Source organism: Molothrus ater, chromosome 16 (assembly GCF_012460135.2).
Source record: "Molothrus ater isolate BHLD 08-10-18 breed brown headed cowbird chromosome 16, BPBGC_Mater_1.1, whole genome shotgun sequence".
Classification (NCBI taxonomy): Eukaryota; Metazoa; Chordata; class Aves; order Passeriformes; family Icteridae; genus Molothrus; species Molothrus ater.
In genome coordinates, this window is record NC_050493.2 from 6,617,354 (window position 1) to 6,628,313 (window position 10,960).

At 43.0% G+C, this 10,960-nt stretch overlaps 1 protein-coding gene across 1 annotated transcript; it reads left to right on the forward strand.

Moving 5' to 3' along the window:
- Nucleotides 1-399: 399 nt before the first annotated feature.
- Nucleotides 400-10,740, forward strand: TMEM130 (transmembrane protein 130). Its single transcript, XM_036392074.2, is given in 9 exon segments — nt 400-503; nt 2,998-3,258; nt 3,261-3,287; nt 4,999-5,167; nt 5,576-5,745; nt 6,372-6,456; nt 8,077-8,279; nt 9,233-9,345; nt 10,081-10,740. Coding segments are annotated over 9 exon segments (1,281 nt in total). The 5' UTR covers nt 400-427; the 3' UTR covers nt 10,258-10,740.
- Nucleotides 10,741-10,960: the final 220 nt, after the last annotated feature.

Below are 10,960 nucleotides of genomic sequence, written 5' to 3' on the forward strand. Positions count from 1 at the left end.
CAGCAGCGCACCCGTTACAGACCGTTCCGAGCGCTGTGGGACCGGGAACAGCAGCCGAAGCGCCCCCGGCAGAGCCATCCCCGCGCCACCGCAGGAATACTTCATTTATATGTGCTTGCCTCAACCAAAGCGCAGTACAAACCCCTTCCCGAACGCTCCGGGATGTCCCCACGCTCTCGGCATATGGGAGGCATTTGTAGTTTTTATTGACTATTTGTTTAAACCGCCGGCGGCTTTGCATCCCGGCGGCGCTGGCGATCCCGCAGGAGCTTCCCCCGGGAGAGGCGGGCTGGGCGCTGCCGCGGGGGAGCGCACCGGGGGCGCGGACACGGGAGCCGCAGCGCCGCGGGGGCAGCGCGGCCCCAGCGCGCCCAGAGCCGTTCCCGCTCCCAGAGCCGGCCCAGAGCCCGTCCCCGCGGCCCCCAGCATGCGGTGGCTGCTCTGCGCGCTGCTGCTGCTGCTGCTGCGGCTGCAGCTCGGCCACGGCCGCTCCCCGGCCGCAGGTAAGGGAGCGCCGCTCTGCGCTGGCATCGCCGCCGGGGAGAGGGCGAGGGGTGCGGGGTGCTGGGGGCGAGGGCTCACACCTCAATATTGAGCTGCATCACGGGTGGGGGTGGTTCCCTGCCGGAGCCTGATAGATGTGACAAGGGATGGAAGCGGCTCTGGGCACGCTCCCTCCATCCCAGACTTTATTCTCAGGCGCTGCGATCTTGGTGCCTGCAGTGGAGGTGGGGCATCCCGGGAAGCCGGGGCTCTGATTTGCACTTCTGACCCAAAAGCTGAGCTTCTGCTTCCCCCGCTGACCCCGAGCCACAGGTCACAGGGCACTTGGGCAGGTGCTGTCCCTCGCTGTGGCTCTCACAGAGCTCCATTCTGCAGAGAGAGGTCGGAAAGGCAGGAGAAGTCCCTGAATTGGATGGAGTGTTTTGCTGTGCCGGTCACTCCCTGGGTGACCTTGGCGTAGCCACTGAACCTCCAGCTGCTGCAGCTGTTGGGCTGGTATGGCCCTGATTTGTAAAGCACAGTGATAACCTCCAAGCAGTGCTAGATAAGCATGAGGCAGTCGGCTATTTTTTTCCATGAATTCTGCGGAAACTAAGTGGAACATAGCCTGAATCTTCTAGAGACATGAAACATCCCTCTGTCAGATTTAATCAAATCACAAGCATTTCTCTTTTAACTCAGAAAACTGAACTCAGGGCCATTTCTTGTGCTGTGAAATGGGAACAGTGGAGTTCTTTCTCAGGCAGCAGTGTTACAGTTCATTTCTCACAGTTCTTCTGCCTCCAGAATTGTTCAGCACCTGTGATCTGTAAAATAAAATGCAGGCACAAATGCCATCTCTTTCATTTCATCCCAAGCTGATGGGTGCAGAAAAACCAGCACAGGAGTTAGCTAGCCCCAGTGCTCCCCTCACATTAGAGGCCACGAATGAGTGAGAAATGCAGTTTCTAAAGGAGAAATTCAGAGATTCAGGTCCCTGGTAACAGTCTGGTGGCTGCTGAAAGAGAGGATAAGGAAAGGCACCTGCCCTAGAGCCCCCCAGCTCTGCTGCTCTGCCCAGCACTGCTGATGAGACAGAACCAGGCAGAGCTCTGACAGGGAAGGGAACATGCTCCATGTTGGAGGCAAGCATCCAGACCCTGCTCCCAGCTCTGTCCCAGTTTACAGCTATTTTGCATTTCCTTTTGTTTTGAGGCTTGGGGGTTGATTTTGTTGTTTAACACATGCACATTCTTTATTGCTTCTGCACTGCTATTTTTGGGGGGAAAAGTCTGACGTATTCTTTCCACAAAACTCAACGCTGTCCATTGCAGTAGTTGCAAGATCTGAAGTAAGTAATTTGAGTAAACATGGCAGAGAAGATAATGGTGAGTCATTCAGAGCAGCAGAGCTGGCTCAGTATCACAGGTCCTGCACCTCTCATGCCTTCATGTCTCATAGAATCATAGCACAGTTTGGGTTGGAAGGGACCTTTAAAGGTCATCAAGTTTAACCCCCTGCTATGAGCAGAGACATCTTCAGCTAGATCAGGTAGCTCAGAGCCCAGTCCAATCTGACCTTGAATGTTTATACTGGGCAACCCATGCCAGTGTTTCACCACCCTCAGTGTGAAACATCACCTCCCTCAACCTGCTGGCTGATTTTTATGCAGCCTCATATCTTTCTTGGGTGCACATTGTTGGCTCAAGTCCACATTTTCATCCGCCAGTACCCCCAAGTCCTCCTCTATCCCTTTATCACCCAGCCTGTACTGAATACCAGGGGTTACCCCCATCCAGAGGCAGCACCTTGCACTCAGCCTTGTTCAGCCGCATGAGGTTCCCATGGGCCCACTTTTTCAGCTTGTCCAGGTCCCTCTGGACAGCAACTGATCTGCCACTACAGCATGGTACATCTTTTATTTGCCTTAGGACTTCTGGTCCTTCCTTATAAAAGGAAATTTAAGGTGAACCATAGCACAGAAGATGCTTTTTACTGAGGTTTTTTCTTTTATGTTTACTTATCAGGAAAGTTAGATAAACTTTTCAACAGAGCTGGCAAAGGAATCTAGTGAATGAAATCTCACCTGAGTTTGAAAGTTTACATCTTTAGGACAGAGATTAGAGCTGAGCTTCTTCCAGTAGCTGCAAGTCCAGTGATCATGTTAGATCATTAGTGACAATGAACCTATAGCCAGCACCCAGCGCTGGGTGTAAAACCTCATCAAAGCTTTTGTGATGTTCTAGACTGAAGCTGTCTCTACTATGAACATTTCTAGAACCCAGTCTGAGATATTGTTTACTGTTATTTATTTGAACTCATATACATATGCAACAGTTTCTGTTCCAGATATTTAAACAGTAAAAAGTGATGGTGGTAAATTCTTTGCTGGGATAGGTGTCATTGTGAGTTATATAACTAGAGCTGACTAGTTCAAATGTATAAATAAATAAATTAAATTTTAAATGCCATACAAGAAGGTTTGGTTTACTCATTTTCTTCTGCTTTCCACAGAGTTGTATAGCCTGGAAATTACCAACAATGGTCCCATCACAACGGGAGCTCAAGCTACTGTTCAAGCCAGGCTAAGAATGAAGAATGAAAATGCCACATCAAACTGGTATCACTTTAACTGGGTCTATGCTCCTCTGATTCTGAAAGAGAAATCTGAGCAGCAGTTTAATTCCACAATTAATGTGACTGGTGAATTCCCTGGCACTTTCCCTGTGTCTGTCTGGGTGACTCACAAAAACTGTTGGTTGTGTCGGCCGATTGCAAGAACGTCACCGTGCTCCAGATTACAGGTAAAATGGGTAAATGGTTTTACAACCTGTACCTCTCCAGGAGCTCAGTATATATGCCCTTGCAGCATCAGGGAGAAAGCCAGTGTAAATATGGCAAATCTGACAACAGATTTGATTTGTAGCCCTGGGCTGAAGGTGGGTTGAGGGGCATGGTGCAATCAGTACCATTACAGCCATGCTCTAGTCTCTCTACACCCAGGAGGAAAGTGTCACCCTGGTTTTTTAAGATTTTTTAAGCTTTCTGATGTTGACATTCTTGTAGTGAACTTTCTCACACACTTTTTGTAAATAATTCACTGTTTTGCATTTTTTTATGGAGGAAGAGAAAGTTGATGGACTGTTAGTCTGTTTAGTGTTATTGGAGAGGTGGCACTGTCACCCTCCAATCTACTGTCACTCTTGGAAAACTATAAATGTTAGAGTTAGAAAATAAACTTCTTTTTTTCTTCACCTTGAGAACAGCAGTGTGAGCTTGTGTTCTTTCGTGTCCTATAGCAACAGGAAAGTGTGGTGCTGCCCATGTTTTCCTACCTCTGTCACTTAGAGAAACTGAACTGGAAATCAGGTGCTTCAGCAGCTGCAGTTCACACATCAGCATGGCTCAGAAATGTCCAAACTCCAAGAACAATGCTTCTTCTACTGCCTTCCAGCGTTTCTAGGCCTAAAGTTAGGATGACCATCAGCAGTGCCAATCTGCTGCTTTTCCCTGTTGCATGACACAGCAAATCTTAGCAAATCAGCACAGCAGAGCATTATATTTTCTTTTAAAGCTCTGTCCAAGTGTATTGAAATTGGATCTGAAATCATGGCTGCATTTCTAAATGTTGCTAACTGCAACTTCATTTTTTTGGGAATATTCATAGCTATAAAGTTATAGTAACTATAATATGCTATAAATAACTATTACTATAAATATGCTTTTTTATTTACAAATTAACTACTGGTGTGCTATGGTTAACCAAATCTCTGATACAGGGATTTACAGCCCCATTCCAACAGTAATTGCAATTATTATTTGTGCATCACCAAAAAGCCTGTTAACCAGATTTAATGAATTGTTAACAGGATAGGAGTCTGTTACTGGTAATCAATAGCCCATTAATTTTATAATGAGGTGGTGTCTCATCATATCTCTTTGTAGGTTAGGGAGGATTTTTTAGATCAGTCCTTGCCACTCATTGTCCAACAAAGAACCTCTCATAGATAAAAACATTCCCCCCTTTCTGTATTCATAATATATAGCACATCTGTTATTCACAATAGTCAAATCTTAATTTCTGTAGAAATAGCTGAAACTAAGGGGGAAAAGAAGCTACATTAAAAAACCTCACAAAACAAACAAAGACCACCATCCCAGACATGATGAGTATGTGTACTGGCCTGACTCTGAATCTAGATGCTTGCTATTAATACCAGTTTTTTAAAATAAATAGTAAAAGTTTATATTGAGCTCAATCAGTCTAGGATTATTTCTCTTCGTTCTGTTGGATGTTTTATCATAACCCATTGTATAACCCTCAATGAATATTTTCATTTCACTGCCTCGTTCACACGCATGACAACACTGAGTAATAGATGTAAAATACACTTAACCACTTGGACTGGGACACAGCAAGACTTACCCAGTACATCTGAAAGAATGTTTTGATACACACACAGAGCATACTGTGGAAGGATGCTGTCATTCTTCTTTCCCCTTTTTATTCTGCAGAATTTATCACAGGGAACCTCACTATAGCCCAGATAGAAGACAGCAGAGTTGCCACACATGGTTCTAGCTCCTCCACAGACACAGTGACCCGGATTTCTTTCTCTCTTCATGACCCAAGTCATTACTTCAAGTCAGCATCATTTGTCTACAACTGGGATTTTGGAGATGGGTAGGTGTGGTTACTTTTTTGCTTTAATGAATATTCAAGGTGGCTCTGATTCAGATGTTCATCTAGAGAAAAATCCCAATAAGATCAGTTAGCTAATAGTCCGCCTGCTATAAATGTTGTTTTCATAACCTACTGACTATTCCTATTCAATTTTGTGATTTCTTTTAGCATTATCTTTAGTTTCTTTAATTAAAAATGCAGAGATTTACTCTGCGTCTTGTAGTTCTATAGGAAATACCACAAATATATATCCTTGTTTACATGGACATAAAGTAGAATTAGAATCACAGCCACTAGAATGTTGTCTGCAAAGAAAATATATTAGAACCTGTCCCTTTTTAAACCAGAAATATGCAAGCACTTGGTAAAAGGCAGTTTTGATTCTAAATCTTTTCCTGTTGCACACAGAGTTTACCAGATTACCAAGGAACCCTTTGTCTACTGCAACTGCTCCTCCATGGGGAACCGCACGGTGCACCTGAAGGTCGTGGCTGAATGGGAGCAGATTGGGAGCATCATACACGAAAGAGAAGTGATGCAGAAAACTGGTGATTTTACCACAGCTCTGGAGCTCTTGGGTAATCATGAAACGAGCTGTGTATGTACAGATACAATGTAGTATGCACAGATACAATCTAGCTTTGGCATGGTAACACAACTTCAACATTGTTTCATGTGCAAGGACTGGTCAACATCATTCGGTGAAGTGTTTCCACTGCAGAACTGACTGCTTGCTCTTCTAGGGCAGAAAAACGGGCGGAAACTGATAAAATCTTCAGTTTCAATTTTACTGTCTTTTGTAAAAGTCTTACATACCATTCAAACAACAAAGTATTTATGGTAACTTATGGTGGATTTGTTTGTTTAATTTACACCAGCTATCCCTAAACAATAAATCAGTTAAATCAAGCATTAGGAAAATCTCATTGATTTGATCAGCCTCGGGAGTAAAGAAACACAGAACTAAAAATGAAAAGAATTAATAAAGTTGATTATACATATAAAAAGGAAACAGACAAAAAGTCAGGAAACTTACAACATCTCTAGTGTAGGTTTCCTTTAGAGGTGTGAGACAAACAGTATTATTTGTGTCACTGATGAGGCTCCAATCTGCAAGTCTGTGGAAATAAACCTTCACTGGGAAACCAGCGAGACTCAAGTTTACATGTGGAGTGTGACATGCTGGCTTTTCATTTCTTCTCAGATGCTGTTAAAAGTATTGACATAGTGGGCTCCAGAGAAACTCACGTAATGGAAAACTTGAATTTATCTCTTCATATCAATGGCACGTAAGTCGCAAACACAACTTCTTTCCTCCTTAAAATTGTCTCTTTAAGTGTTTTTCCCCAGTGTTTCCTAAAAATAGTCAGTTGAACCCCACAGAACAATTATTAAAAAAAAAAAACCACCTCCTTCCCCCCAAAAATACTGTTGAATATTGCATTTCCTGACTTGAAATGCCATGAGCTCTAAGAGCCTGAAAGACCCTGCATCTTTACAGAAGAAAAGAATCCTCTTATGTAAAGCAAATGCTATTTTTTTTAATCTTTGTAAAGGGAATGTTAAAAGACAAGTAGCCAGAGAAATAGTGGGAGGAAAATACATCTGAAAACTTCTTTCTGAACTTTTCTCCTTCACTAATTTCCCTATTATTAAATTAAAATATATTCCAGGTCCTGTTGCATAGCAGCAAAGCTTGACCGGCATAGGGGATTAATGGGTTTGGGGAATGATTCTGGCAAAGTTCAGATTGCCACAAGATGAATAAGACACAGAAGCCTCATGCAGCAAGGATCATAGAAAAATAGGAGAGTTATGAGCACCTCAGTCCAAGCACAAGTTCTCTCAAGTTGCAGCATTAGAGCACAGTTTTGCAGTGAGCAGCAAACAGAGTCATTTACCAAAGGCATAAACAGTCCCAACAGACAAAGCAGCACAGTTTGCATTCAGAAAGGCATATTGGCAGGAATGGGAACTGGAGATGGCATCCCAGTAAAGATGAACAGCCAAAAACTATGACAGGTAAACCTGAGATCACTAGGAACAGATTTGGTGACCTCCTAGTCACAGGACTGGGGCTGATGCAAGAGGAGTTTAAGATAGAGATGCAGTGACAAAGAGATGGGTTATCAAAAACAAAGCTAGAAAATTAGCTAAACACATAAACCTGATGCTTTCTTTAGCAAAGAATGTAATCATGAGATAAGAAACAAAAAAGTAATAAAATAGGGTAAAGAAAATCTCTGTTTGCCAGAATCAGTCTATAGCGCATAAGGTGAGTTCAAGCAGAATCAGTTGAAACAGGGATCTGGAAAGGTAAAAAAAGGCTTCAGTTAAATGAGAAGCCACATGGCCATGAAGTGCACTAAATTGCTTGAGAGCAAATAAAAACCCTTTTGTTATTGTTAGGGAATGCTGTGATCCTTGAAATTTACTTACATTTTCCAGCTATTAGTCCTTTGTTCAGAGCTCATCTTCTTTCCAGTTTCATGTGCAGGGTGTTTTAATTAAAACAGTCTTGTGTGTGCTTCAGTGGTACAGACAGTGATCTCTGTGTGAGAAGGACAAAGAAAAAGCTACCTTCCCTTGGAAGTGCAGGAAAAAAGATTCCTTTTATCTTTATTGAAGAAGGACTATGGAGTTTTCTACACACAGTGGCCCACTGATGACCCTTGCAGGTATTCAGCTCTCAGCTGAAAGACCTGCCTTTATAGAAGCATCATAAAGAACTTTTCCATTTGGCATATGCTATAAACCAAACAGTGCGGTTGATTATTTCTTTATCTGTATTTAAATTAGCTTCATTAGTTTCAAAATTATTCTGCTATTTTAACCAAGCACTTTGCTGAATTTTTTTTGCAGAGTTTTCACCTTTTTTTTATTTTGCCTTTTTGCTCTTGTCGTTTCAGCCCACCATTGGCATTATGCTGGCTAATAAAATCTGAGTGCATTCCACTTGAAGGTGACAAATGCCATCTGGTGGAGATCAGTGGCTCCTGCTACAACCTCAGCCACACCTTCAGGGACGCGGGGCAGTATTGCCTCAGTGTCAGGGTGGAGAACGGCGTGACAATGCTGCAGACGTACCACGGGATCAAAGTGCGGCCAGCAGGTGAGGGACAGGGAGTCTGAGCAGCACGGAGAGTCCCAAACAGCTTAGGGACAAGCGTGGATTAACCAGCCTGCAGATGAGGTTTCAGGAATGTGGTGTAGATCCTAAAACAAGAGGAACAAAAAGGGAAATGAGAATTTATAATGTGCCTGCTGTAATTGCTCTGAGCTTCTTGTGTTCTGCTGAACTCTTAGTCCCAAGAGTGTCTTGAAGCTACTAAGTACTCTGGGAAGGCTGTATTACTTAAATGAAATATTTTTCAGTTTAAATAGTCCGGCTTTTGTAGTTAGAGAGAATAACTAGGAAAATGTGTCTGTAACACCATCTTAATTAAACAGTCTCAATTCTTATTGCTTAGTTTAGTTATGGAATTTTGAGGGTAGATTTTTCTAGGCCTCCATTTCATTACAAGTCTCTGTCCCTCCTGCCAGTGACCCCCATGCATGGTCACACATGGCCCTCCTGGGGTCCCTAAACCACCTCGGAGAGGGGATAGGTGGCCAGGTGAAGAGGATGGGGCACAGCCCGGCTGTGACACAGAGTGGTCACACCATGGCACTGTGAGCCAGCTGTGCTCAGACAGGGCATCTCACTGCAGAAGGCACTGGTGAGCATGCAGGGCTGAATCCTCTGTGGAGGTGAGAGTCCTTCCCATCCTCTCGGAGCCCTCTTGGGGTAGCACAAACACCCTGGGGAGTCAGGGGCTAACATGTAACAGGATGGAGAAGTGCAAAAGAGGGCATAAAGGGACAGATCCTCACAAACCCCTCTCCCACTGTTGAGATTTCAGAAAAATCTGGAGTGATCAGGGCTGAAAAGTTTATTCCTTCTTACACACATTCCTTCTTTTCTCTAAAACTTCTCCTAAAATTTCTTCATCATTTCCTTCTCACTGTTGCCTTTTTCTGGGATATTTTGTCATTTCAGAAATGTGTCCTTGTGCTTTTTCCTAGGAATCCACCCAGCTTTCTTTGTCCTGCTCTGCACTGCTCTGGTTTCAGTGATGCTGGTACTGGTGCTGTACACAACTTTTCGAAGTCACACACAACAAAAAGATCTTGTGGAGGTATTCAGTTACTCTTACTTTGAGCTGGGATAGTAATTAGGCAGCTCTCAGCCATGACAGGTATCTGATATGAAAGGTTCTTTAATCCCCAGACAAACAGAGTGGGAGGGAGAATTTCCTAGGTAATTGTGATCTGTTCCACAAAAAAAAAAAAATCCAAGCAGTGTAGGCAAATGAAGAAACAGCCATGCAGACAACTCAAAACTGCCAGAATAATAATGGGCAGGTTTTTAATATTCCCAAGCAGAGGCTTGCATTGAAGTATTCATTCCAGAGGATCTTCCTCAGAGTAGTTACATGAAAGAAAGCAAGAAGACAGTGCAGGAGGATACAGGACAATAAAAAAGGAGGGGTATGTTACCTAAAGCAGCCCTAAATTGTTACCTACCCCTTGTATGTAGCCTTCATCTCCCCAGCTGCCTACCATCTCTAATATACTTTCACTTGCTACAAAAGGTGTTTGCAATAAGCATAAGTTCTTAAATCAAAAGCAGCTTTCATGTACTTTGGAAAGTACCTAATACCCTTTACACTGTGCCACAATAATGATACACCTCTAGAGACACTGTCTATAAGCCATGTGCACAGCAGGTATAAATCAGAAGTCTATTTGAAGTTAGTGACTGAGTGAAAATGATTGAGGACCAAGTGCCATTTGCAGCCCAATGTGCTCTTGCTGGACTTGAGCCAGTGGGAATTGAACTAAAAATTATCTTTTTGATGTTCCTTTCCCAGGTAGCTGACTTTGACTTTTCTCCACTGTCTGATGAACACCGGTCTAATCATCCCAAGTCAGGCTGTGGCCCAGTATGTTGCAGATCATGTTTTCTTCAACCATCAAAAGAAGCTGCCTGGGAGAGTCATGAACTTCTACATTCACTTTACAAGCCAGTCAAAATGTACACACTGTGAAGAACACAACTGCACTTTGGTTACACTAACTGTCTAACTTTCTCACTTAACCTAAGTCAAAAGCCTGGTGCTGCATGAATGGTTTGGTTTTACCAATGCAATGAGGTTCACCACTTTAAGTCCAGCACTTGAGTACTTCATTTTCTGAACTTAAAAAGAACAAGAAACACAGTAAAAGTAGCTTTGTATTTTTAACGTATACGGGTGTGTACATTTACAGCTGTAAATGCAGCATTTTATTCTTATGAAAGATTGTTTTATGTGCAGGTTTGCTAAATCCACTACCTCTTGTAATTTCTCTGTTCCTTCTGTTCTCTGTTCCAAAGAAGAAAATGCCTAAGACAAACATACCTCCTTTCCTATGTACAACAACATTACTGGAAATGGAAGTCACCCAAAATATTGTTGAATGTGTATTTCTTCTATCAAGGAACTGATGTGTCCATGTTGAAAACAGAGGAGGTGTTTCCAATGACTACCTAATTATGTTGTCCTTTTTTCTTCCTGTCTTAAAAGACCCCTTTTTAAGCTAATGGACTTCTGTCAGACTGCAGTGGTAGTGACATACTCACCTGCTAGCAGTATTTTGGTCCTGCATAACCCTCGACATGTCCACCACTTTCTAAAACAGAATACCACTCTAATCTGTATAAGTAGTTTTTGGGGGGTTTTTGGCTATTCATGCTTCTTTTATACCTCATAT